The sequence below is a fragment of the Phalacrocorax carbo genome, chromosome 10, assembly GCF_963921805.1.
Source record: "Phalacrocorax carbo chromosome 10, bPhaCar2.1, whole genome shotgun sequence".
NCBI classification, from domain to species: Eukaryota; Metazoa; Chordata; class Aves; order Suliformes; family Phalacrocoracidae; genus Phalacrocorax; species Phalacrocorax carbo.
In genome coordinates this window covers 312,836-340,821 of record NC_087522.1, presented here as the reverse complement: position 1 = coordinate 340,821, position 27,986 = coordinate 312,836, and the positions used below count along the sequence as shown (strand labels likewise).

At 48.0% G+C, this 27,986-nt stretch overlaps 1 protein-coding gene across 2 annotated transcripts; it reads left to right on the top strand.

Annotated features, from left to right (window-relative positions):
• The first annotated feature begins 1 nt into the window (after position 1).
• On the top strand, positions 2–27,869 carry IL21R (interleukin 21 receptor). Of its 2 annotated transcripts, none has more exons than XM_064461267.1 (9): positions 2–1,454; positions 15,139–15,213; positions 18,582–18,687; positions 19,335–19,531; positions 20,589–20,740; positions 21,148–21,325; positions 22,488–22,587; positions 23,410–23,491; positions 26,585–27,869. In XM_064461267.1, exons 1-9 carry the CDS (start codon positions 1,367–1,369, stop codon positions 27,494–27,496), a joined length of 1,890 nt encoding a protein of 629 aa, XP_064317337.1. In that variant the 5' UTR covers positions 2–1,366; the 3' UTR covers positions 27,497–27,869. The 2 variants fall into 2 exon arrangements, with proteins under 2 accessions (XP_064317337.1, XP_064317338.1); XM_064461268.1 differs by having other exon boundaries at positions 2–10,149.
• Positions 27,870–27,986: the final 117 nt, after the last annotated feature.

Genomic DNA, 27,986 nt, shown 5'->3' with positions numbered 1-27,986 from the left:
CTCTCTAAATTGATGGAACATTTTACAGCTTCTTGTCCAGTCAGAATAGGAATGATGCCTGCAGCTTTAAGGCCACATAGACTTCTTGTTGGATAATTGTTCCAAAAGTTTTACTCATGAGACTGAACTTTTCTAGGGCATTATTATATATTTTGGTAGTGTGGCATTTTTTTTGGTATTGTGCTGGCAGTGGCGCAAAATAGTTAAGAACTGTTAAGTAATTTTATGTGTATTAAAACATATGTGTATTCTCATTATTTAGAAAAGCCTATTTGCATTGCCAGTCATAAGGAAGGAAACCGTAATGTTAAGCACAGAAACTGGTTTAACGTGTTTTGTAGGTAAGATTTTTGTACTGCAAATCTCTCTTCAAAGTTCAGGTTGGCCAAGTAGTAGAGGTATCTATATACCAATTTTGCAGTGGTAAGAAAGGTTATGTAAATCCTGGAAGGAGACTCACAGTGAACTGTCTGTATTTAGGTGTGAAGTTAATATTTGTATAGGCACTGGTTTGTAGCTCACTTTCACTAAGGCGGTGGTTAGTGAAAGATCTTACTGCTTATAGCTAAGGTGCTGATGATCACGTTAGTTATTTGTTTTTACTGAAAATATCAGGTTGAATTTTATTTTCACTCAGGTGAGGTTTAATTCCACCAGAAGTACTCCTTCTTTGCATGATGGCAGTCGCTGCTGACATCAACATCAGCACAAATTCTGTGAAGTGGGAGGACTGTGGGTAGGCGAAGAGGCTTTCTAGGACCCATCAACCAAACCTGCACTGAAATGGTGGAACAGGAAGATGCATAGAGGCCATGGTTGGCCTCATGAGTTAGGCGACTCACTTCCCTAAATCCAGGCAAGGTCAAGTTTAAGCAAAAGCCCACAGCTAGTTATTGCAGCTACCGGGAATGGTTACTCACTGTTTACTCTAGGAGCATAGGGCTGTTCAGGGAGGGGCAGGGACACCAGTGGTTCTTTCTTCCACATCTGCTCCTGCACTGTCCCCTGTGCTTTATGTGAAATCCTCCTGGAAGGCTTGCACTTGGCTGGAGCAGCCAGAAGAGGTCTGCTCAGGCCAGGACTGGAAAGCTGTTTGCTGCAGCACTTCTCTGCTGAGCCCTGGCTTCATTCTGCCTTTCCCTGGCTTTTCTTCTTCTATGTAGCTATGCCCTCCTGTCTGCTCATTTCCATGGGATGGCTTTCTGTGTGGGGGTATTCTTCCCCTTCCCTCCCATCACTATTTCTTTGGTGAAATCAAACTGTAACTCGTCAAGAAGGGTGACCCCTATGCCTTTGCATAACCCAGAACTGGTGATAAACACCTGGGCTGGCCAGCTCACACCCTGTCCTGTGATAGGCACGGTACATGACAGCAGCGGGAGCTAAGTTCATGTCCTGTTCTCCTGTGCCTCCGCTTCTGCTATCTGGAGCTGTTGCTGGGCTACAAAACAGAGGTAGGTTTCAAATGGCAGGTTCCTGGTCTACAATGATGATCTGCCTGGAGCATGTGGGAGTTCTGGCTTTAGGCTGGCTCTCGGGACTGCCAGCGAGCTGTACTGGCCTGAGCCGCGCCTCCCAAGAACCAGCCTGTGCTTGCAAAGGCAGCGTACCTTCCCGAGAGAGGAATGTCATTCCTGAAGGCTGGGACCCTCCAAGCATGTACTTAGCTAGTGGCGGTCTCCTACTAGGGCAGACACTTCTTGATCGTAGTAAGTATATTTTCAGTGGGTTTGGGTTTGTTTTGTAAGACTGCAGCGCAGGTGGAGGCTTGTGTTAAGTTTTATCCTAGTTATGCCGTTTACTACTTGCTCACAATCACTCCACCTCCACGTTCTCACCTGGCTGCCTACCAAGTATTAGGAACCTGACTCATCATGAGTGAAATAGGTTCCTAAGAAAAGCAGGTGTATTTCCAGTTCTAAGAAAACAAGTTCTTCCAGGTGTTGCATTCTAGCAGTGACATGGCCAAAGGAACAAGGGGTGAGAGAACCGAACAAGGGGGTTGTGACTTCCAAAACCCCGCTCCCTAACGTTTACTCTGGCTGTGGAGTTACATGACAAAACTCCTTAGTCAATAGAGACTGAGAGGGCAGTTTGCTGCTCCTAGCCATGTCTTTTCTGTAGAAAACTTGGGCAGCATGATCGGTGCAGTTTGTATTCCAGCTCTGACAGAGGTGCCTCCAAAGCGTGCAGTGTTGCATTCAGTTGCTTTCACAAAGAATAGGTGTTTTTGACTAATTCTCAGGGGAGCTGTGCCCGTGCAATGCACAGGCACACACTCGCACAGAGATCGTTTCCCCCCCTCTGCAGACCGCTGAGTACAAGGTCTTCCCCAGGCTTCCACGTTACCCAGGATTTAAATTTTTTTCACCACGCTGCTGTGACTGAGGCAGCCATGTCACGTCATCAGCTTTTCATCAGATGTTGCAGCCACGATGCACAGCCCTCAAGGCCCCTCTGACTAAACTGCGGTGACGAGTCAGAAGCCGAGCAGCAGCTCAGCATGAACTTGCTGACAGTCAGAGCAATGAGACCAATGAACTGGTCTAGTTTTCAGCTGCAGGACTATTGTGTCTCAAAGCAGATTGCTTCCAAGCAAAGGGAAAAAAGCCATGTGAGGAAGAGGGCACTTCCCAGGTACCTCACTAACACACTCAACCGAAGTTAAAGCTTACTAAATTGCCGTACCTTGGTGTGTTTTCTCAGAGAACCTAATAACAGCCATCAGCAGCACTGCTAAATCCTGACTATCCTCATTCCTTTGACAAGCTAAGAAAGCAATGTTGAGAGGAACTTTATATCTCTGCTGTTCTCTGGCTGAAGGTGCTTTGCTCTGTTTGTCCCTCGTGCTGTCCTGCTTCCATCCTGTCCCTTCTGTGGCTTTCTACAATGTGGAAATTCCCACACAACCACCTTCTACGCCTCCAGCAAGAACACAAGATGAAAGAGAACAGCTGGCTGCAGCCCTAGATGCACAGAGTGGGGATCTGACTGCTGTGGCACATTTAGCTGCATGGGGGCAAGAGCGGCGGGTTTTTTTTTATTTTTTTTTTCTCTTAGCTAGAATACTGTCTATAAAACTCCGACCATCTGTGCAGGAGACCTAAAAAATCTGTATTCTGAATGCAGATATGCAGTTGTAATGGCAAGGGTTGGTACAGTACCAGCCTGTGACCTGCAGCCTTTGATGGAGGGCTGACTGCGCTGGACCTGCCCCAGTCCATGGCGTGTGGCAGGCATCCTAAGGAGCTCCTGTCCCAGTTCAGTGATGGATCAGCTGCTTCCATGGTCCTGTCTGTGCTCCATTGTGTAAGAGCAGGGCATTCACAGCAGCGTGGTGTTTGTCCTCTCCTTGAAGGTTATTGAGTCGGTGACTAACTCTGGGACTTTCCTACTTGCTGCTGTTTCCCCAGCTCTTAGACATGGGGAAATTTGCCATAAGCTGAAGAGTTTGAGGTTGGCTGCTTCTCCCCAGCTCAGCCACTGCTGGTTTCACTTGTAGTGAGCCACCCACACAGCAACAAGAATTTTAACAGGGTGAGAAAGCGCTGGACTGCCTTCTGGGGGTAGAATTTCCACACCTGGCTCAGGGTTGTAACCAGTCGCTGGTTCTTGTCTCAATGCTCTAGGGAGCTGCTGTGAGAGCCAGGACTGCACTGGCCATGGCTGGCCCTGAAGTTAGCGCTCTCGGCCCTTGGTGAGCAGCCAGCAGAGGTCTCGAGGCGCTGGCCCTGGCAGGCTCATGCTGTGTTCACTAGCCGGTGCGTGTGTCCGACAGGCTCCGGGCTTGAGGGTTATGCAGGGCAGCTCATTGCTGGGTGGTCTGCTCCCTCACTGCCTTGCTGAGGGGCTCCAGAAGCATGTAGTACGCTGCTCTGCAACACGAGGGAGGCAACTGAGCCATCCAGTGCCGTTTCCTCCACAAGGGCAGGAATTAGGAGCCATAGTTCAGTGTGTGCTATTTATTCCATGGCCTCATCCTGAGCTGTGCTGGGCCCCTGCGATGGACACTGCCATCTGGAAGCATCAGGGGTTCTTCCCACTTTTGGTCAGGCCACCTTTGCTGGTCTTACAACTTGTCTTAAAAACATCCAGCTGGGCTCCCCAGTGAAGGACCGACACGACACGTTCAACTGCTGTCCATACTGTCTCTGTTTCGCGTGTCATCGGCCATTGTTGTAGCTTCTTGCTGCTCCTGGCCCACCACTCTCCAACGTCTGCACATGCACAGGGGCAGGGTAAGGGGTGTGGAAACCAGGCTGTGCAGAGCTGGTCACGGAACAGCAACCCGGGATCCGAGCAGCTTCCTCGTTCGAGCAAAAGCCTCACACCACAACCAAAGCCACTGTGGAGGGTGGAATCCCCCGTCCCCTGCATTTTGTAGGAACAACCTTCAGACTCCTCTTCTTGCTGACCACTGTAAATGTTTACCAGTGCTGATTTGGATGCAGATACACTGATGTGACACAATTTCATTGCATTAGCCCTGGTGCTCTAGTGGAGCCTGTAATACCATGTTTGGGCCTTTTTAGCATCAAACAAAACAAGCTCCTGCCTTCTGCCACCTTCCAGTGAACTCCTACCAGCATCACAGCAAAGCCACAGCTGCAAAACATTTGGACTACCCCAAGAAAGTCTCACAAAGCCTTTTGGCTCCTCTATGGAGAAATGTACTTTGAATTTTTGGAAACATTGGTTACTTTCTGGTAATCTGTTTCCATGAAAATCCTGTTTATCTCCAATGTTGTTAATATGGCCCCATCTATTACAAGGTGCTTCTTACAACTCTGCCTGTTTGTCCTGCACCCCCATCCCACCCTTTCTCCTAAAGACACGGTACATCCCTGCCAGTGACATGAGAAGCCACTAATCACGTTAGGACTGCATGTTCTGTGGGTTTGGGATGGAGCCAGCAATGCTGCTGGAGACTGTGGTCTGCCATGCGATCATCTCCTGCAGCTCGCTGCTTGCCACGTGGAGGCAGCATGCAATGTAAGCTGTGCGCTTTTGCTTTTAAAGTGGTTCCACGGTCAGAGGTAAAAAATAACCAGTGTAGTTTTCACCCTATTAGAGATGCTAGAAGCCATCCAAGGCACACTCAGTTGCTGTACCCAGCCCCAGGTGTGGAAGGCCTGCTGCAAAGGCTTGTGGCCAGACAGCATGGGTGGAGCATGCTGATTTTTCACAGCTGTGGTAAAATGAAGGTCCAAGAGGCTCAGGTGAGGCTCTTGACATAAATGGCTGTATGCCAGCAGCAGCCTTGTGGTCTTGCTGAATCTCTGTGAGCAGAGGTCTGGGGACAAGCTGATGGATGTTGGCCCAAAATGGGTCAGTTTTTGCCAACCTGTGTGAAAGGAGCAGCAAGTTCTGCCAGGTCTGCTGACTCAGGTGAGTGCTATGGGGATGGGTGATGAAGTTGCTGACCTCATGCAGAGTTGGTGCTCTTTGGAAGCAGAAGCACAGAAGGTGTGACCTGGGACCAGTGTGAGAATGGCTGTGATGGGGGAGGGTGGAGGTGTTCAGCTGATGGGACACATCAGCTGAACAGAGAAGAGGCTGATGCTTAGTTTTCGAAGCCACAGGAATCCAGCTGCGGGGCAGGGCTTTGGCAAATACGTGGAGGGAGAGTGCTGCCTGTGGGCTGTCCAAATAGGTGTAGGCTCTCGGAGGAGAGTGGTGGAGAGGCTGTCTTGGGGGGAGCATGCTTTCCTGTGAGCTGAATGTAGAGAGTGTAGTGAGGCAACAGGGGAGAGTCTCTGGGCACGCTTTGCATGGTGCAGATGAGGGTGATGGGTTTGAGCCTGAGCAGAGAAGCAGGTTTCTGTTCCAGATGGTCAGGGTGAGTTCACAGGCACAGTCATTCCTGTTTCTGTTAATCAGCGTGTGTCTGGTGATTTCCTAAGAGAAGAGATGAGCCTCTGTGTGAGCAAGACATACGTAGTCACAGCTCCGTGAAGGTAAGCCCTTTTCCTCTGGCAGGAGCCAGTGATGTCCTCCTACTATAGCCTTCATGCAGAATGGGTTCAGACTTGATGTGTATTGGGGAAAACAGGAGGCTGAGGCCAGGGTTGGTGGCTATAAAGAGGCAGCTGGCAATGGCGAAAGGGAGGCAGGAGGGCAGGGTACTGGGGTCTCTGTAGGTGGCACTCAGCATTCCCCAGACAGAAAGCAACGCACTCCTCCCTCCTCTGCAGCATCCTGTGCCAGCTCACAGGCTGCCAGCTGGGGGGCTTTGTTTTTCAACCTGCTGCTTTGCTGACTAACACCTCCGCTTTCTGCCTGGCTCATTCATATTTTACCCTATTTCCTGGGCTTTGAGGTGGTTTCTTCTATTGCTTTCCCTTCCAGTAGAACACTGTTACTCATGCTACAGCTGTTCTCCTGCCATTTTTTACTCATTACTTATCGTAATGTATGATTATCTTCCTCCTAAATGTCACCAGCCAGTAAAGGTGCCTGTGACCCTAGAGTTACACTAGCTCTGTATCTTTGATGACGCTGAGGATATTGTTCTAATTCCATTGTGACAGGAAGAAAACACAGAGGTAGTACTGTTTGTGTGGGGGTTTTTCCCCACATCACGAACCTGATAGCTGCAAGTGTCACTAATTGTCCCTCCTAGAGAAAGGAGTAATCAGCTTTTATTGTTATTTCCTTTCTGTGTATTCTTGCTGATAAATACATACAAGTTGTTGCCCATATTCCAGTCATGGCAAAATACTTTTGGGCCATCAATAATTTTAGCAGAATGTAGCAAGCGTTCCCTGGTGTGCCCTTCGCACTTGCTTCTCGGTGAATATTGCCACTGCAGGTTGGGCTGAGATCACAGCTGGATGAAAGTAGTTGCATCTTATCTTGAATCAGCATAAATCCATGGCAGCTGAAGTGCTTCAGGTCTCCAAGTGCTTTACTGTGGGGGCTGGATTCAGCTGCCCTGAAGTGCCGTAGCACCTTAGGCGTAGAGGAGTCAGTGCCCACGCAGCATAGAGCAGCTCTAGAGCTGTGTGCAGTTGGAGATGGTCACTGCATACTGAGCCCACTGACATGCTTTGCTTGTACAGGATGTGTATCTATGTACTGTGCTCCAGGCGGCAGCAGGTGTCGGGGCTCCTAGAGATCCTGCATGTGTCCCCTACATCGTGGCTTTTCCCAGGCTGGATATGGTGGATACAGTCCCCCTCAGTTACTGAGAGAGATCTGGTGGGTCACACTGTGCTGGGCTTCCCAGGACTGAGGAGCTGGGTGTGTGTTAAGCACTTCCTCTGACTGCTGCAACGTGAAGAGCAACGCTTCACATGGGCACGTGCATGTACTTGCACATACACACATGCACACATGTATAGGTACAGTGCTAGATGACAGAAGAGAATCAGGCATGAAGTTTCAACACATCCATGGATAATGAGCTATTCCAGCCTTCTGGCGGGCCCTTAATGCTTCTCTTGGCTTTATGCTTTACTAGCAGTGAGCATCACAGAAGGGAAACTGTACACATCTGAATTCTGGTAGTCAGTGAATGTTAAACTTTCTTAAAATAAAACTAACTGTCTTAGAAAAAGAAGTTCCAGCTGCCACTGCTGCCCTCTGCTAGGGCTCATTACATACCTTCAGTCCTACCTCTCTTTCATTGTCTCTATACAGTAAATACCTCCACGCCCTGACTCATCCTGGGAAAAACAGATGGTTTGGACCACTCAGGCTGGGGCAGGTGGCTCTTGACCATGCTTGCTAGGTGGTTGCTGGTAACTGGTCTGGCCCTTGTGCTGGTTGTGCAGTGTTATAACGTGCATAGAGAAGATCCCGTTACTAACTGTTGTTAGCTGTTGAGCCCAACTCAACTACTGAGCTATTCTTCATTGTGTTTGGAGCAGAATCTTCCGTCAGAGAGACAAGCTCTTCCTTCTGTACACTCTGTGGATCACTTACAGGCATGGTGTCAGGCCCAAGCTTCTAGAAAAGGCTTGTCTCGGCTGTTGCTGCCTATGGGTTGTGGAGACTGTCACTGTTAGGTGCCGTGTGGGATAACACAGGGTGAATTAGACTGAGCAGTGAAGCTAGACATTTCCCAGGCAGTTAGTAACATCTTTCTCTTGTGAGTACAGCAGACCAGGACAGTGGCGCAGCCTTTGCTCCAGGACTCTCCAAGGTGCGCTCGTGCCATTATTTGTGCAGAGGAAGGAGGGAAGGGGCAGCATATATGATCAGTCCAAAGAGTGATAGTCTGCCAGGACTAAGCCACGCTACTTTTAAAACATGCATATTATTTTAAAAATAATATGTACTTGATATTACAGAGCTAATTTTTAAAACAAAAGTACCAGTGGTACTCTAAGATCAACTGCTTCATAAATTTAAATGTATTGCAATTAAATGCCTGTTTTTCTCAAACTTAACTCATTAAAAATGAAAAATCACTTGTGTTAATATTGTCTGTATAACTGCTTTAGCTGCAATTATTCTGTATTATTATCCTTTTGTTGTATATTAACTGAATCTCATGTTAGCTTTTCTAACAGTTTTGGTTTAGACTCGTTGGCCTGGCTTTGTACTGTATTTGCTTTCATAAAAACTCTGGCACATTAACACTTTTACAGTCTCCTTGGGAACATTCCCTGACACAGCGACACCTTGCCTTGTTCCTGCCTGTGTATCAGCATAGAAATCAGAGCTGCTCTCTCTTGCAATGTTATTAAGAGTTTCTCCTTGGCTGTGTAGTCATTGCTCCAGACTGGGATCAGCAGCCTTTTAAGTCTGGATTTCTCCCTTTCAAATAGATGTTAGTATGCTGGAAGCAGTAAGCTCCTGATTATTTTTCAAATATCTTATCAGTACATGAGAGAGAGAGAGAGAGGCTACTGCTGAATATGGGGCTGGGAGCTTCTGTCTTTAGCATCTTCTGACAATCTTGTGCCCTCTATGGCCTGCGATTGCTGCATCCTTGCCTACATGAAGGGATGGGGTTTATTTTGTCCTTTAACTACTATAAAAATGTGTTGTACTTAGACTGACCAGCCATGACTCTCCCATTTCTGTGGTTTCACTGGCAGCTGCCTGAGGAGCCCTGAGGTCTGGGTAAGAGCAGGCCCCTACTGGCTGTGCGTCTGCTGCTCCAGGCTGCCTGGCTGGGTTGTGCTGTGCTATGCCAAGTCTTTGCATCTTCTCTTGCTGTGCAGTGAGTGCAGAAGGGGCAGTGGGCTCTTCAGCTCAGCCAGTCTCGGAGCTGAACATAGACCCTACTTATGCTGCACCCAGCGGCTTTGTGCCTGCTCCGCTGCGGCAGTCTCCTTGGGTTATTCTAGCTCCTTGTTCTTTGCCCTTCTACCACCACACTATACCTGTGTGTGCCAAGTCCCCTCCGTAGTGCTGCTTCTTCCCCCCCTTGCCCAAGCACACAAGGAGCATGCCTTGGGTTCCTTGCAGCCCCTTTTAAGGTACGCAGAGGTGAGTTGACCTACCCTCCCTCAGTGTCAGTCTTGCAATCTGCGGGGCCCTTGCCCAGACAGAAGCTGCAGGCATGAGGTCAGGGTAGGGGTGAGCCCCTCCACCTGTGCAGGAGCCAGACCACCTCCCTGCCAGTGGTCTGAGGACTGGTGCTGTTGCCCTGGTCCCAGGGGCCATGCTGGGGACAGGTGGAAGCAGAGCACAGTGGTACTCGACTGCCTCTGGTGAGGTATGCACTGTGCTATATAGTTAGGCTTAACCATTTAGTGCCTTGACACTGATGCCTCCCCACTGCAAAGCTCTAACTCCACCAGCCCTGCTATGACCTTTTAGAGCTGAGGCTTATGAGTTTTTTTCTGCTCTCCCACCTTTTTCTCACATAAGAGTGAGAAAGCAGAGCAATACAGTAATAAATGTTGTGTGGGTGTTTGGACCCGAATTCATTGCCTCCTCTGCTCACCACATCCTTCTATCGGCACAGTAATACTGATACAGTGGTGACGTCAACGACCATTTATCGCTCTGTATTCCAATACACTACAGCTCTTGGTCGTGTACAAGTAGGCTTTACTCTTACTCAGTGCTGATGAGATCCACCTGCTTTCCAGCTCTTGCGCATGCCGTGTCTGCAGTCGCAGTAATGATTTAGCCAGGCCAGCCATGGAAGTGTTGGAGGGCTGAAATGGACAGCTGAAAGGACGGGGCAAGGTAATGTCCATGTTTCCACCAGTTTTCCCTGATGCCAGTTTGTTACTGCTTGATACCTGTGACTTCACTGTAAATCTTTCCGATAGCTGATGTGGCCCTTGTGCCCCTGCTGTCATTGCTGCTGGCCTCTACCAGGCAGCTAGAGAATCCTTCTGTCTCCCTGTTGCTTTACCTTTGTGATCAGACGGCACTGTACATTGAAACAGATTTTTTTTTTCAAGAAGAAAGCCTGTTTTTGCAGATAGCTGATGGACTGAGAGGCTTCCACTTTTTTTTTTTTTTTTTGCCTGGGTGTAGCTATGACATTTATTTTCTCATGCTTGGAAATACCAGCTGTTTTTTTTAATTTGACTTAAAAGCCTAATTAAGAGCTCAGGGCTGTTTTTCTTTTGTGGAAGTTTTGTGAGTGGGTACATTTCCTGGAGACAACTCAAATTGTGAGCTTGGACTGCACCCATCCTTGGCAGCTTATAACACCATATTTGCAGATCCTTAACAAAAAAAAAAATCATTGTAAATGTCTGTCTGTATTGGTCTTTTTTCCTATTCTCTGGTATATTAAAACCTTGTAGCATCATTTACATGTGCACATCTATATGAATGGCTAATCAATTTTATCACTGTGCTCTCACACACTGTTCCCTAGGATATCCAAGAGTCCACAACAATGGTGCTCAGCAGCTATACGATGCTTAACATTTTGTAAGAATTAAGTAACTGGGTTTCAAGGATGCATGAAGCTACCTTGGATTCCCCATTTCACAGACAGAAAATTTGAAGTGAGGTGGTAGAAAGGACTTTTCTAATGCCAGACAGGGAATAAGTTCCTGCCTTTGCCCATTGCCATTATTCCCTCCAAGTGAACAATCACATGAGCAGGGTTCTGACAGATGGAAGCAAGGAGTGTAACAAATGGAGGGATGTGGGAAAGGTGGGGGTCTTAGTCATAGACTGGGATTGAGGCTTGCAGAGGGCCTCAATGGAGAAAGCTTCAGAACAGGGGCTGCTATGCATCTCTGTGGAGCCATGAAGTCTTCCAGCCATCAAAGACCACAGAGGCACTGCTGCAGAGCTGCATCTTTCCCAGCTCTTCTGCACACATATCCATGTCTTGTCATCACAACCTGGAGCACAGCCAGGAGGTCAGGCACATTAGCACTGACACTTTCTGTGGTCCTCTCAGAGGCAGCAGTCCTTCCCCACCACAGTGAGGTACGAGAAGTGTGTAAGTGAAGGAGATAAGTGTTGGACTGATCTGTGGGTGCTGGCAAGGGTAAGAGATGAGACAGTGGTGTCCCAAGTGAGGAATTATTGTCTCCTTACTTCACCTGTGTTAGCAGAGCCTACTGGGTTTCTGTCTTATTTTTGCTACTCTGCTCTTATTCAGGAAGCTTCTTTCTGGATTACAACCTTGTGTGTTAACCTCTCTCCAGTGTGTAATGGCAGCCTCTGATCTCTCCGTAAGACATCTACCCGATGAGCTACTTGAGCTTGTTGCTTTGGCTTTTTCCTGTTCAGTCCTTCCTGTCCCACTGGATTGATGGTACTATCCTCTGCTCAGAGGAAGGAAATTAGGGAAGGCACTTTAAAGAAACCACAGTCCAGTAGCTAAATGCAGCAAAGACTTCCCTTGCATTGCTTTGTCCATTTAGGCAAGAATGGAGGTAAAATGAGGGAGCTACAGAAATATCATGAACATGAAACATTGGGGGCACTGCCAGTTGGATTCTGAAACAAGAAGTGGGTCTGCAGAGCTCTCTGAGGGCCCAACCCTTCCTTCTTCTGCTGAAGAGGGAGCAGCAAGTTGCCATTCTTGGCCTTAGAGGGTGGCCGAGACTGTGGAGCATGACAGTCACAAAGCAAAGAAACACTGAGATGGGCTTCTGCAGCAGGGCACAGTACTAGATGGCATGAGTCCATCCTGCAGCCCAGAGCATGTGCTGGGTTATGGTCAGTGAGAGGGCACGAAGGCCCGAGGAAGAACAGCAGCAGCCCTGGGAACTGTGCGCACTCTTGGGGTGCCTATTTGGGCAGGTTGTTGGCATCCTAAGCTGGTGGACCCCTGAATACTCAGCCCAGCAACAATAGGTTCTAGGTATTTTGCAGGGAGAAGGACAATTTAAAAAGCCAGTGGACAATTGCATGTATGATGTCTCTAGGGCTAGTGACCTCTAGGCCCCAGCGGCCGGTTCATTCGGCACAGCTCTTCTATTGAGTGTGCTCCAAGGAACAGGGCCCTCGATGCTAGGAAGTTGAGCAGATGCTGCGTCAGCATCAGGAGGCTGCCCATCTTGAGGGTGTCTGTTGTCATGGTGCAGCCAGTCTTAGCACGTAGTTGGGTGAGTAGGTTTCAGGTGGCAGGATGGTAGGGGTGCCTTCCTCAAAGGAATGAGAATTTGGAAAAGGGTGGTGGAAGGAAAAGTGGGAGCATAAGGTGGGGTTAGGCGGTGGGCTGTCTTAGTAATCAGGTACTGCATCACCAGAAATAATGGTGTAATGACAATAATTGTTATACAGAGAAAACTTGGAGAACTGGGACCAAAGGATTCAAGAAAAGGTGTTTCTGCAAGGAAATGTATGATGCAGAAAGAAGGGCTGGAGTGTGGGGAAAGAGAGTTTCTGTCCTGCCACTCGTAGCAGATGAGGGAAACTAGCAGGGTGCCTGGGGCTCCTTGCTGAGCTGGAGCATGTGCTTCATCTGCAGTACATGTTTGCCAGGAAAGGAGGGGTGGCAGCAGCAGCGTGGCTGCTCCTGCCACAGGGCTGAGGTGCTTGTGGCCTTGAGTGAGCTCTGATGATCTCATCTGGACACTGTGGTGCCTTGAGAGCAAGTCTTGCCTCACGTGGGGCTGCAGGGGCTTTTTGGTGGCTGCTAAATTTATTTTGCTTTCATCTTTTGAGTAAACCTGGGGAATTTTTAACCACCACAAATGTTTCCCAAGTGGGAGAGGCCTCGCTGGCATTCTCTTTGCTGAGTGACTGTCTGGATGTTTGCTGCTGGTGGTGGGGGAGGCACAGGCACCCCAGGACCTGGGTCCGGCACCTGGGTTGGGGCAACCCCCGGTATCAACACAGGCTGGGGGAGGAAGGGATAGCAAGCAGCCCAGTGGAGAAGGATTTGGGGGTACTGGTGGATGAAAAGCAGGACACGAGCTGACAAAGTCTGCTCACAGCCCAGAAAGCCAACCACAAAAAGAAGCGTGGCCAGCAGGTCGACGGAGGTGATTCTGCCCCTCTGCTCTGCTCTGGTGAGACCCCACAGACAGTGCTGTGTCCAGTGCTGGAGCCCTCAGCACAGGAAAGACACGGACCTGTTGGAGTGGGTCCAGAGGAGGGCCACAAAAATTATCAGAGGGATAGAACACCCCTGCTATAAGGAAAGGCTGAGAGACTTGGGGTCGTTCAGCCTGAAGAAGAGCTCTGGGGAGACCTTCTTGTGGCCTTTCAATACTGAGAAGGGAGTTTATAAGAAAGATAGGGACAGACATTTTAACAGGGCCTGTTGTGACAGGACAAGGGGGAATGGTTTTAAACTAAGAGGGTAGATTCAGACTAGATGTAAGGAAGACATTTTTTACAATGAGGGTAGTGAAACACTGAAACAGGCTGCCCAGACAGGTGGTACATGTCTCATCCCTGGAGGCTGGACGGGGCTCTGAGCACCCTGGTCTAGTTGAGGATGTCCCTGCTCACTGCAGGGGGGTTGGATCAGATAACCTTTAAAGGTCCCTTCCAACCCAAACCATTCTATGATTCTATAACCTGCACCAGGCCCTGCCAGGAGCTCTGGGTATCTTTGGTGGCTGCAGCTCACTGCCCAGTCTTCACCCATATTGCTTGCACAAGTGTCTCTGTGCAACCTAGTGGAGGGGTTTTGCAGAGCTGCGGGGCTCTGCAGAGACACTCCTGTGTGTCCAGTCACTAAGAGTGTTGCTGCTCTGTGGCATGGCGTGTGGGCCCTCCCTGCTGTCTGTGCATCCTTGCGACTTGCTCCCAACAGAAGCGTGCCCCAAAAATGGTACAGGTTGCTTCTCCAAAGTCTTGTCCCCAGGCAGCCTAGCCCACTTCAGAATAGCTGGAGAAAACAATGCTGAAATCTGTACTGGGTATCAACAGCCAGTACTCTGCAGGGAGCTCATTTTAAGTCTTTCTGTGCACATCTGTTTCTGCAAATGTTAAATACTGTGAAAATACAGCCTTAATGTGTTATGTGGCTTGAGGGCCTGGTCTTGGAGCAGGGGCTGTGGGCTGAGCAATCATTTGTATGTGATGCTGTTACTCATATTGTTGTAAACATCCTGCAGTCCTCTTCTCTGAAGACTTCCCTATAGGTTCACTTCACCAAGCTGCATCAGGACAGCCTTTCCCTGAAGTGAGTGCTGTACATAATTCTCTTCTGTGCCACATGGGAGGCTGTTAGTTTATCTGGTATGACTTCCTGAAGTTCCTTAACTAGACATTCCATGCTAATTTAACCATGGGTAGGCCAAATCAATGAGTTCTCACAAGCCTTGCTCATACAGACCCACAGTGCCTTTCAGACCCTAACTAATTCACTGTACAGATGCTTAAGCCGCAGCAGTGTCACTTCTTCTAGTTGCAAGCCATTTGTAGTTGCAGGAAACCAATGAAGAAAAAAATGGGTTAGCACTTAACCCAAGCGCCTTCCTGTTGCATGGATAGACTGGGGCTGCAGTCACTTTGCTGCTTTTTCTGTGCACATGCTGCTGGCAAGGAGCAGAGATTTCACTGAACTGGTTTATGGCCAGTTGGTTGTCCTCTCCGTGTAGCCAGTATAGTAAATGTTCGCAGGAAAGCTGAGACTACTTGCCTAAATTAGGCACTTTACTTTTAGACATTTAAATGAAAGCTGATTAATTCAATCTCAACCTTCAGTATATGAGTAGATGGCTGAGCTGAACTTTTAACTGGTTGGTTGGGTTTTTAAAAGGCTTTTTTGTTGTTTGTTTTGTTTGTTTGTTTTTCCAGGACATCCGGTCAGAACCAACATGAGGAACAAACTGTGGCTCCAGAGTATTTCCTTCTTCCTTTTATTCCAGTATAGTAAGTTCCCAGATATCTCTTCTGGGCCGTACACCCACAGGATTTATCTTGGTGGCCATTGACGCAGGCTCTGCTGAGATATGTATGGCACTAGGTTGCCATGGGACAGCAAGCACAAGACAGGGTACCAGGAGAGGGTTCCATGGTATAATGAGTTACAGAAGGGGCTCCAGGGGCAGTGAAGGACAGACACAAAGGAGGTGCATAGCTGGGCAGAGCTCATCCAGACTGCATAGCATCCAGGGAGCAGCACCAGTGGGGAGAGTGCAGAGGTAGCACCTGCCTTGCATTGAAATGTCTCCTGTTGACGTTAGAGTAGGATTCCACCCCCCCACCCCAAACAAAACAAAACAAAACAACACAACCCACACACAAACAAAAAAGCTTTGCCATAGGAAAGGTTCTGGTGGCCAAGACCAGAGTTTATGGCTGCTGTTGGCAGGCCAGCCAGGGACAGTGGTGTGAAGCTCTCTTGGTCTGATCCCCTTTGCTCGGGACTGCACTGTGCAGAGAGTCACTGCTCCTTCCTTCCTGGTTCCTGCCCAGCACGCAAGCTTCAGCTGACTCAGAGCTGACTTTCTGAACAGGTCAGCTGGACACAAAAAGGGCAGCAACAACAGTGTCTGCAGGGAACAGGTGCAAGCTTAGCATTTTACATGCTGCTTCTAGGCAGAGCATTGGACCTGCTCCAAACCTAAATTAGTAGAAAAGATTAATTCGGAGATATATCTGCGTGCCATACAGAACCATTGTAATGTCTGGTCTGAATTTTGTGGAACACAAGCCAGGGAATTACCTTGTACTAATTTCAGTTTGGACGAAGTTAGATCTTACTGTTAGAAGTATTTGATTTTTGTTTCTGAAGCTGCAACGGATGGACAACTCACCCTAGATTTAACTGGATTTAGGATGCCTAATTATTCCCTCCCCAGTAAAAAGCTGTCCTCTTCTTAATTTTGTTAACAGATTATTCCCAAACATATGCTTGTAGCTTACTAGCTACCTAGTAACAGTAGTCCATTTCACTGATTAACATAATAGTATGGAAGGATGCTAATTAGCGATGCTTATTAATACTTTCTGCCCTCTCTAAAGGAAAGCAAGAGGTCTACAACCCTGTTTTTGTAGGAGAGTAAAGCTAGGCTAAAGGGAGAAAAAGTATGTTGTTCAGGACCCTAGAACAAACAACGCTTGTACCAGGGCCCTCGGAAGAGCCTGTTGATGGCTCAAAATGAAAAAGTTAAAACTTAATGAACAAAATTTTGAAGTCATTGTGAAATGAAAAGGTCAAAATGAAACAAAGTGACAACCACATCATTTGAATCACTTACAGTTTAATAAAGTGTATGTACACCCTTGGGGCCAGTCTGTCATAAGCATCCTCAAATTTCTTCAGTTGCCTTCCTGACTCTTTTTGGGGGGGTGTGGGTTGGGGGGGTTGGGTACGGGGGATCTTGTACGCAAATCTGAGTGCTGCCCAGAGCTCATGTAGGAAGACCAGTGTGCTCTGATGCAACAGGACTGGGAAGAAACTTTTGTGATGAGTGAAGTCAGTGGGAGAAGTTGGACTTTATTTTCCTTTGAACTTACTCTGGCCTAGAATCAGGCTGTACCCTCCACTGGACGTGCCTGCTGTGCGTTGTGACTATAAATACAGAGTCAACTTGTTTGTGAGGGCATGTTTGCGTGTCTGGTCTGGAGAGTGGAGCAGATGTTTCTGGTCCATCAATGCACACGTTGCCTGCATTCCATGTTGACTGTTCTCTGCATACAACATTCTCTTTAATTGTAAAATCAGGCATTGTGGTTGTTGAGCGTATCACGTAGGCCTGCTTTCATCTTACGCAAACAACTCTTCTGAACACAAAGCATGTTCAACAAAGGGAAGGTAGGAAGAAGGGAGTGCAGCTTCTCTAACCAGGCAAGCAGCAGAACAACAAAGGGAGGTGAACTCACAACATGGTTAGCATCAGAGGATTTGGGGGCCTGATGGCTGTGAAGTGACGTGTTCCCATCAGGCTGAGGGCAGCCCTGATGGTAGGGGAGGACCCATGCTTGATTTAAGAATGGGTGTGACAAGCTTGAGATCTTCCCTTAGAGGACGAAAATTTTATTCCCATCAAAAAGGGGTGCTACTGTACATGTAAGAGATGAACAGTCACTGCAGTAGGCACAGTTTGCACCAGCATGGCATGCTGCATCTCCTGCAGGCCTTTCCTCACTCAGTTAGTCCTAGCGTAGTAGCGGTGGCTCGTGTCTGCCTTGGTGAGTCCTCCCCTGGGCTGGCATTTCTCACTGCTCTGCTGTCTTCCCTGCCTTGAAATCCGGGGGGATAACTTCAGAGCATCAGTGCTTTTGTACAGCATGTTTTGGCTACTGATAGGTGAGCAGAGCCCCTGCAGAGCAATTAGAAGAGCATAAATGCTGCTTTGTCACCACTTCCGACTTAGCTAATTTTTTTAATGAACAGCGTAAATTCTACAGTTGTGTCTCAGGTTCTCTTTAGAAGTCTGTTTCAGTTCAAGTCATTAATAAATTGTGCCTATCACTTTAGTATGAGAATGATTTGTGGAAATCATAGGAACTCCAAATTTGCAATAATTTTTTGCCAAAATTCCATGAAAAGCATATTCCGAGCCTCTGGAGCTGGACATGAAAAGTATTGATGCTGCAGATATCAAGCTGTAGAAAAGAGTATGCAGAGAGAATGATAGAGAAAGAATTAGCAAAATATAGCTTTTTTAAAAATGTGCGAAGTGCCATGTAAATGTCATAAAATGAAAACTGGACTAGTAAAGAACAGTACTCAATTTAGGAAGTGGTATCATTAAAATGCTTGAATATGCTACTTTTTCTCATTGGGTAGTCATGCCTCTTTTATGTGCTACATAAGGTGGGACGCTTGCAGAAATAACGTGACTCTGCCGTAGTGACTGTATAAGAGCTGAGTTTGAAAATTCAGTCACAATTTGGTCACTTCCTGGTATTTTGGCATGCTGTTTGCTGCCACAGCGTTTTTAATACATTTTTGTTTGATGCTTATCTTGCTGTCAATGACTTTAGAATCATAGAATGTCCTGAGCTGGGAGGGACCCACGAGGATCGTCAAGTCCAACTCCTGTCCCTGCACAGGATGACCCCAGTTTTACACCACAGAGGTGTAAATCTCCTCCCTGTAGAGGTGGAACACATCTTATGCTCCTATGCTCCAAGACTGGAGGCCGGAGGGGGTGGGGGCGGGGGCTGGCACAAAGTGGTCTGTTCCCTTCAGATTTAGTGGGAGCCCTGAGGACTGTGTATGTTGATATGAAGTTCTGCTTGCTTCACCATGGAAGTTGATATTGTGTTTTCTCTTTCCAAACCTACAGCTACGTGTTGTGAAAACCTCACTTGTTTTGTGGACTATGTACAGACGCTGTCCTGTAGCCTGAGAAATGATTTGGGTGCCAGTTCATATAACCTCACTGCAACATGGTACGTCTCAGCAGGGCAAGCAAAGTGTGGTCAGCAGGAACTTCTAACATGGCCATAGCACAGCGGTGTCCTCTGTCCTCTTCGTTAGGTAGAATTCTTGCTGCCATACTGGTTTTCTCTTGGTCCTTCACACTCTAGCTATCAACTGGTTTCTCCCCTAGCAAAGGATCCCTGCCTCCTGTGTCCACTGACTGTTACACAGAATCTGGCTTTGTTTTCTGGCATTGTCTTCTCTTCTGCCCTGGGAATACCTTGCCTTTGCTGCTGTTAACAACGGACTCTCACTCATGTGTGTTGGCAGGGCTCACACAGTTTGTCCAAGCCCCATATGGCTGCAGTTCTGCCCCAGCAAGGACATGGGTGCAGTCCTGAGCTGTGCAGCCCTGGTGAGCACCTTTCCTTTCCACAAACACTGCAACATCACTTTCCTACTTCTCTCAAAGATGCTAAGCTGAGCAAATGGGGGGGCTGTGGGGGGTGTGCAGAACAACCCATCTGTCAAAGGTCAAAGATAAATTTTTATTTTAACATGTTGACTCTTTTTTTTTTTTTGTTATTAATTTCTGTGCCTGGTGGTTCAGGAACAGATCAATCCACCTACAGCATGTGGTAGATGTAGACTTGTTTGTCTATTTTGGTGGTTTTAGGGTTCAGGAGGAAGATCCAGAAAATACTGTGGCTGCCTGCAGTCTCCTGCAATTCTCCAGGAACACCAGTCACACACAGTACATGTGTACTGTGGACATGACTGAACTCCTGGCAGATATCAAAGTCCAGGTGGATGTTACAGAGATAGCCAATAGGCAGCACGTGATTTCCAAAGGCTTTTATATGGCAGAGAACAGTAAGTACAAAATTGGTGGATTTGGCAAATACTGTCTGACCTTGTCTGTCTGCTAGGATAGTCTGGGCCATGAGTGAGCGTGGCAGCCAGTGGTAGGGGGCTACATTTTGTGTGCACTCATCTACACAGAGTACTGTGCTCTTGTTGTTGCTATTTGAAACTACAGAAACATTTATGCTTGAGGCTGAGCTTAGAGCTGGCTTGGTCCCAGCCTTTTCATGGGGAAATTCCTTTTCCCCATGAAGCAGTAGGTGATAAATTTCTACCTTAGACCAGACTCATACCTGGGCTATGCAAATGTTTGTTCTTGGCTAGAATCTGAAGGGCAGGAGGAATTGCTTTAAGTGCAAATGCAGCAAATGTCCTCACAGGAGTCCCAGGAGGCTCTTGCAGTGGACACCTGAACCAGACAGAGTATAGATTGAGTAGAGGTGCTTTGCATGTTTCCTAGATGTTCCCATAGAGAGGCATCATAGCTCAGTGGCGGACCCTGCAGACTAGTGCTGGAGTTTGTGCATTACTGCTTTTTGGTATATGAAAACACCCTGCAGGGGGTACAAAAGCTTGCCTTTTAGGCACTTTTGACACAGGGATTTGCACTGGATTTATGCAGTGTTCACTGGCCTCAGCTTTTCCTGATGTCTCTGTTACATTGAGGGGTATTTCCCTAACTGTGCAAGTGACCATAACTACATGGAGTCCTCCTATGTCATGAGAAGAACAAGGTGCTCTACCCTTTATATCTCCCAGGAGGTATTAGCCCCTTGTGCTATCTTCTCCTGCTCCTTGGGCGATGAGGAGGTTCAGAGGCAGGCAGAAGGCATATTCAGAGAAATGTGGGCCTGACTTCATTATGCTGCTGAGGCGTGAGGTTCTGTGCATGGCTCAGGACTGCTCAGCCTGAGAGGCAGGAATGCTGCGGAAGTTGTCCTGTGTAGAAGGGCTCTCCCTCGCCAGGGCAGTTTTGCTCCCTACTAGCTCTGCTTTGCTGATACCATGCTGGACCACCTCTTGTCTGCAGTAATGTTATGAAGGGTAACACCATCTTGTCTTCCAGTCAAACCACAGCCTCCGTTCAATCTGACCGCTGTGTTCTCAGAGGGTTACAATATTTCCTGGGAAACCATCTACCAGAATTCTCCTTTCTACTTTTTGAATGAGGAGCTGGAATATCAGCTGCGTTATAAGAGAAGGATTGACACCTGGGAGGTGAGTGAGATGTCTGTTTATCATCAAGTAGGATGTACCAGCAACAAGGAGGCCAGCACAGCCAGGACAGGAGCCCTGGTGTGAAAGATGAGTTTCCATGGTTTAGAAAAGGTCTTTCTTTGCTTGCCTGGACTGACAACGTGTAAAACCGAAAAAAGAATCAAGAAGGAGAAGCTGTTTGAGAAGTACTAGAACCTGTGGGGAAGGCTGATAGTTCCTTTGCTTCTCATGCTGGCCGGCATGGAAGGGTCCCCCAGGGCCCCATGCAGCTACTGGCCAGGAAGGCCTTGCAGAAACAACATGAAGACAGAGGAGTTTACTTTGCAGGGCTCCTCACTGTGCAGCAGTGAGGGTAAGTGGGAGAAGTCACTCCAGCCCTGAGTGTTTTGGTGTTTAATTGTTCACAGGCTCAGAAGACTAAAGCTGTCCATGAAGATAGACGGACACTGGTGATCCTGCCATGGGAACTCCAGGCAAACACTGAGTATGAGTTCCAAGTGAGAGCCAGACCCCGAGAAGGCACTGGCTACTGTGGATTTTGGAGTGAATGGAGTCGTCTGCTGATTTTGAAAACCAGCCCTGCCGGTACATATTACTAGCTCTCATTGCCCTTGCAGTTGGTCCAATGTCAATGTTTCCAGAACTCTAATCAAATCTATCCAAATAGAACAAATTCTAAATAAGCTAGTAAAGACAGGCATGTTTGGCTTGCTCACCGAGTACAGGAACCCCAGGCCTGGGCTGATATGTGATGTCTGTATTGACCTCCTCAGCATGCTGTAAAGCCCACCTTTCAGCATGGCCCATTGGAAGTGGGTTTGGTGGAGCTGGCTGCAGGAGTTCAGCCTCTAGCTTCCTTTCCAGTGTCAAATGTCCAGGGTCCTGCTTACAGCTTTCAGAAATGGGGGAGTTCTAGTAGAGGTTCCTCCGCTACTGGGGCGTAGTATTGCCTTCAGCTGAGGGGAAAGGGGAGCCTGCTCTCAAGGCTAAGTTCTGTTTCTGGACTCTGGTGTTTGGTCATGCTGGGCACGGGTGTTTGGCTTGGTAGCCACTGCTCCCACTCCACAGGAATGCACAGTACCTTATGCACAGAAGTACACAGGTACTTGTCATGGTGGAACAGAGCCTATGAAAATAGTGAGTCTTTGGTCAAACAGAGCAGGGCAGGATGACTGTGGTCAATGTCAGCAGCATGTTCTGGGCTTCCCTGCTCTCACTGATCTGCAGCTCAAACTGAAGTGTTACATGGTGCTGTGGCAACAGGGTCAAGCTCCATTTCCTAAGGGTTACCAGAGCTCTGGGTCTCAAAAGTGGTCCTTCCCATCACAGGTGGAAAGTAGCCAACAAGCACTCATCTAGTCAACACCTTTTCTTCACATGTCTCTGGCCAGCTGCACTCTCTTTTCACCTCATGGATCATCTGCAGAGGTGTCTCTAAACCAGGAGGAGTCAGAAACACCAGGGGTCTTTGTAGCAGGGAGCTGACCTGCCCCAAGCATGTTGGCTGTCGGTCTGTGCTGCAGCCAGGCCATGGGGCAGCTGATACACCGTTCTTTTCACTGGCACAGTCTTCTCTGAGCATCCTCCTTCAGACATCGTGTCTGGAGTGCTGAGCCCCAGGTGACAGCCTCGGTGTCACTACGAGAAAGTCTGGGGTAGAAATTGAGGGTGTCTCCTCACATTCTCCTGCTTATTGACTAAGGTAGAAATGCAGGGTGAGCCTGAATAACCCTGCCTCTTTCTCCAGCAGTGACACAGACAGCAGGCATGGGATGGCTGCTGCTGCTGTTCGGTGTTGTCGTGGTAATCACTGCCTCGATCACAACCTTTCTGGCCAAACAGCGGAGGTAAGAATGCTTCAGGAAGCTGGAGTAAATGCTCCTATTCTGTCTTGCTAAAGATGGGGTGTTCACGTGCGGCCGCCTTTGTATCTTGTATATCCATGCAGGGACACAGCTATGAGGGCCAGCAAAGTGTGGTCTCCAGCTGGTGTACTGCCAAGACTGCCTTGCTTTTCTCTGGGGCTCTGCTGCCATTCGGCTGGTCGGGACAGGGCAATGGCACATGGGGACGGAGCAGGGGCCACTCAGCCTCCTGGGGTGCTCTCCTGGTCCTGTCTGTGCTCTGCAGTTGCCAGATGGGAGCAGTAGCCAGGGCTAGCCTGCCCCTTTCCAAAGCTGACACAGGCCCCTTAATGCTGTCTGGGAGCCTCTCTCCTCTTTGGAGGGTCCGTGCCCTTGCAGAGGGATGGGGTGCGTGCTGCCACAGAGGAGGGCACTGGGCTGGTGCAGCAACAGGGCTGGCACAGAAAAAAAGTGCATAGGGCAGAGTCCTGTCCTGCAGGTGCAGACCGTGAGCCTGCCCAGCTTGAGGGGAAAATGCATTTCCAGCACTTGGTGCTTTTCCAGGAAGGAAAAAATTGGAACCTCTTGCCTTAGCATAAATATTGTGTGCACAAGTCCTGAGGGCTGAGGCCCCACGTCCTGTGAGGCTCACAAGAAAGGCCATTAGATGGCTCTGACAGCACCAGACATTCTTGGATCCTCAGCCGCTTGCTAACCTGTGAGGCTGGGCAGGTGATTTCAGCTGCTTAAATTGGATCTGGAGATGACTTGCTTTGCATCTGTAATGTGTGCTTAACCCCAAAGCCTTTCTCTTTTCTCTTCCAGCCTGTGGAAGAAGATGGCTTGCATCCCAGACCCTGCTCCCTTTTTCAAACCTCTTTACCTGGTGCATAATGGAGATTTCAAGGTATAAATGGGCTACACAAGCAAGTGAAGCACAGGACAAAGTTAAGCTAAAAGGCCCATCGTGCTATCCTGGGCAAGGGATTCTCATTGGGGCAGTGGGAGGGGGAATCTATCTCAAGGGAATGCTAAATGGCTCAACATATAAGGATGAGAGCTCTCGAGGGTTTATTCCGTGCCATGAAGGCCTTTATGTCATGGCTGTGCTGCTTATTCCCTGTAGGTGCTGTGTCAGTGGGGGAGCTGAGCTCATATGTTATCTGTGAAGCCTGGGAACCTGAAGGGAGTGGACAAAGGGATACCAGGACAGTAACTGGATTTTCCAAAGCTCTAATCTGATGCTGCCATTAAGGCCATGGAGCAGACTTCATTGTAGAGCCAGATCTCCTGCTCTAGCCTCTGCAGTGACACAAGCTCAATGTTAAGCCTTGTAGTTCTCTCTTCAGAGTCACTCATATACACAATAGCTATGCATATCATCCTGGAAAGACGGCTAGAGCTTTGGGAGCAAATAACTGCTGTGTGGTAGTACAGTGCAGCTGCCTCCCTATGAAGGAACTGTCTTTGAGCAACTTTGCCTAGCCCTCCCAAATTCTCTTCACATTTAACACCAGCCAGATTTGTTCATGTGACAAAATGGTTTGCAAAGATTGCAGAGTTTGGAGTTCTCAGGATACAAAAGTAAAACAACATTGAGCATCCATAGATAATGGTTGTATTAAGCTGAAGAGTAACTCACAATGTCATTATCAAACTCTAAAAATGCTGGCACGTGAGTGCAAACATCACTGCCCCTTCTGAACAAGTTCCTGTTGTTACAGCAGCACTGATCAGAGACACTTCAGTGTCTGCTTTTTGTTTCTGCTTTTTCTTAGACCCTCTCTGAGAGGGACACCAGCTGGGCCTTCATGTACTTTCCCACTGGTGCATGGCTGATGTCTGCAATTTGGTTAAGCAAGTAGTCTTGGATGGGTGCCATTCAAGCTGAAGCCTGCATCAACTGTCTCGCTTCCTTCCTGCCTTCCTCTTTCAGCCCTATTATGGCTTCCCATATCTGCACCAGAGGGGCACTTGCATCCTCTTTTGAGGCAGGTGGCACTGGTTGCTCTTAGGGAAAGGAACCAGGACCAGGTGGACCCAGTGTGGGAATTCCTGAGGGTCACAGACAAGCTCTCACAGTGGAAGTGAAGGCACCCTGTGTGCCAAGAGCCACGCTCCTCTCAGGGTGAAGGCATGGGGTTCTCTGTTCTGTGGGAACTACATTCTTTCTAGTTAGGCTGTTCAGTGCTGCTGGGAAGGGAATGACCCTCAGGTGCTAAAACTGAGTTACTTAATAAATTTGCAGATTAAAGCAGCAGTTGCCCACACAGCCACAGCACAAGATGCACAGGCAGGGGGTGTTGAGAGGATGTGGTGACATCACTAATATGTGAACAGACTCCTCATTTTTGGCTGGCGAGAAACCAATTGATATAGGACTCATTCAACTGCATCCTGCCTGCATCAAAGAAAGTGCTTAGGTTATGTCTGTGAATAATGATCAGCAAATTACAATAGTAATGCTCTTCAGACAGCTCAGGACCAAGTAGGAAGCAGCGAACATGTTAGAGAAAAAATTAAGTCATAAAGAGAAGGGAAAGCAGAGGAACATTGTTTACTCTTGTGTGTATATGAGTCCTTGGATTCATATTGGGTGGGAATTTGCAAAGAACTGTCAAGCGAGAATAGGAAATATTCTGCCTGCCCAAGTCTAAGAAACGGATTTCCTGATGTTTCTTCAAACAGTCTTTTACACCTTAGGTGCCTTTTTGTCCATTACAGCTCTAATAATAAGCTCTTTGTAGCTGAGGTTAAAAATAAATTAAAATAGATTTGGAGCTTCCTGCTGTAATGAAGATTTTTACATGCTCTGTGTCAGAGGGTAATAAGCTGTGTCAAGCTGCTCTCTGCTCAAATACTTTGCTCATATCTAGTTATTCGGAGTGCAGTTTGGGGCAGGAGGCTGATAAGATTAAGGCAGTCTGGCAGCTGTGGCAACACCCAGCTCTCACGCAGGACTCTGTCAGAAGCCTTCACAGTGTTTATGAAGTTCAGTGTTGTTACCTATTTTAAACACAGCAGAAAGTGGTACTTGACGCAACTCAGCCATTAGGCGAGCGTCAGACAGGGAGCAGACCACATCTTGAGTCTGTGCTGTGCCCAGCCACTGGACTGCAGAATTCTCTAGTAGGACTTGCTGGCATTCATTAGTGGCATATGCCTTAAGTTTGCTGTGATCCGAGTGTCTGAGTCAGTGACTTCTTCAAAAAGAACAGAAACTTTTTCTTTGTTCTTAGATCAGAGGAACCCAGAAGTACCTTTTCTCCCAGATGTGACTGAATGCAAGGGGCTTGTGATCTAGAGATAATGCATGACACAGGGCAGAATGTAATACTAATGGTGATATAGAAAGGCAAGATGTGTGGCACTCCCTAATCATCTGAGTAAGTGTTATCTGGAGCAGGTGGTGGCTACAGCTCTTTGAGGTCCCCATCCCCTAGCTACCCCTGCTTCCTTCTTGTCACTGTGAGAGAAAAGGCTGGTCTGAGGCATGGGTGCATACAGAAGACTGGGAGAAGCCTTGCCCTGACCCCCCCTTCCTAGTGAACTGAGGTGAGGGAAGTGAGAGCGGGGCTATGTGTGTGTTGGGTGCAGATGCAGCACACGGGGAGAAGCTGAACATCCTTCCTGAGACAAGCAGTGTCCAGGACAAGAGGGCAGGGAGACTTGGTGGCTTGGGAGGGGACTTCTGCCTGATGCACAAAGCAATGCTGCTATGGGCAGTGGCATTCTTTGCAGCACAGAGAAAACTGCAAAGCCGTGCAAATGTTAGGGAGCTAATTATTCTCAATGACTTGAGTCAGTTTTCCTGCAGCTGCCTGTGTCTGGTAATACAGCATCTCATATCCTGCCATTTTTGAGTAGTCAACAATTTTAGAGTTTGACTTTGCCTCTAAAAGCATAAGAACTTTGGTCATTTCTGTGGAACCTCAAACCTGATGATACTAACCTCTCTCCCCCTTCCCCTCCCCCCTGCCCCATATGTCCGTTTATGCAGAAGTGGGTTGGTGCATCCCATATGAAAATGACCTTCGATTTCTTTGAATGGGGAATGGTCCTTCCAGAAGTCCTAGAAGTTTACACCATGTGTCCTTCCAACAACACCTCACGGGAGGAGCTGCACAAGCTGAGAAAAGATCTGCCTTGCAAACCCTGCGTCTCTTGCCTGACTGCCCCAGTTCAGGATAGCCAGTCCCTGCTGTCTAGTATGAACAGCAGCAGTGGGCCTCAGGACCGGTCATATGGGCATTTGTCCATTGATACTGTGACTGTGGCTGATGAATTTACACCTTGTAACTGCCAGTACAACTGTAACCGTGTGTACAGGGGACACGAGCATACCAGCGAGGAAGATAGTGCTGGGGAAGCTGGTTACCCCAAGGTTAACGTTGATGATGAAGACAGAAAGACATCCAGTGACTTGCATCTCGCTGACTTGAGCACACAGGACAAAATACTTGCTTCAGGCTCTGTGTCCACAGACCACCTGAGGAGTACAAGTATCCCAGCCCGCCAGCAAGCAGAAAGGGCTTTGGAAGGAGGGATGGGGAGCATCCTAGAAGCCCTTTGCTTGCAGCCTGATCAGTGGGATTTAGAAAATCCAGCTTCTCTACCTTCTCCTGATGGTGAGAGTGTTTCCTACAGTGAGGGCTCCTATGACTTCTCCCCTCACATTGCAAGGCCTGTTGACAGTTACCCTATGATCTGCGTAGATTTGGACACTATTGACAGTGGCTTTGTGGACTCAGACTGTGGGAGTCCAGTTGACTCTGAATTTGAGCAAAACAGTCAGACCAACTGTGGGTCCGTCCCTCTTGAGCGGGCGGGGGAGGAATTTCCACGGAGTTATGTCAAGCAGTGGGTCTCCTGTCGCTCTGACAGCCCTGTCAATGGGACACAGACAAACTAAGGACGTGATGCTGCCTTGCAGAGTGTAGGGCCTTCTCCATACTGTGCCAGGAGCAAAGCGTTACCAGATTCAGAAAAGAAACAAAGTTTACTTTGTGTAAGCTCTATTGCATACAACCAAAAACTGTTAGGTCTTTAGAAATATATGCATATTTCTATTGCCACTTATCCTGTTAATGTCTCAAACCTGATGTGATTGGTTCGGTTTTGGTGGGGGGTTTTTTGGGTGTTTGTTGTTTTTTTTTAATCCTAGGTCAAACACCCTTATAATGGCAGAAAAAGCAACTGTACTTTGAAATTTAACCTTTAGCTTATGTAGACGTGCAAATTTTTTTGACAGTAACCTTATAAAGAGTACAAAACTTTAAAATTTTCCCTGGTATTCTCACATGACTTGAGAGTTTGGATGTACATGGAATTTTAGACACGTAACCCATGGCAAACAGGTTTGTTACATTAAAGTTCCCCTACCCTTTCCAAACAACACAGGT

Bases quoted from the DNA above. Each gene is read 5' to 3' on its own strand.
- IL21R (XM_064461267.1), top strand. From the start codon at position 1,367: ATGACAGCAGCGGGAGCTAAGTTCATGTCCTGTTCTCCTGTGCCTCCG. The intron at 15,214-18,581 runs GTAAGTTCCCAG...CCAAACCTACAG, and splicing joins CTTCCTTTTATTCCAGTATA to CTACGTGTTGTGAAAACCTC. The intron at 20,741-21,147 runs GTGAGTGAGATG...AATTGTTCACAG, and splicing joins GAAGGATTGACACCTGGGAG to GCTCAGAAGACTAAAGCTGT.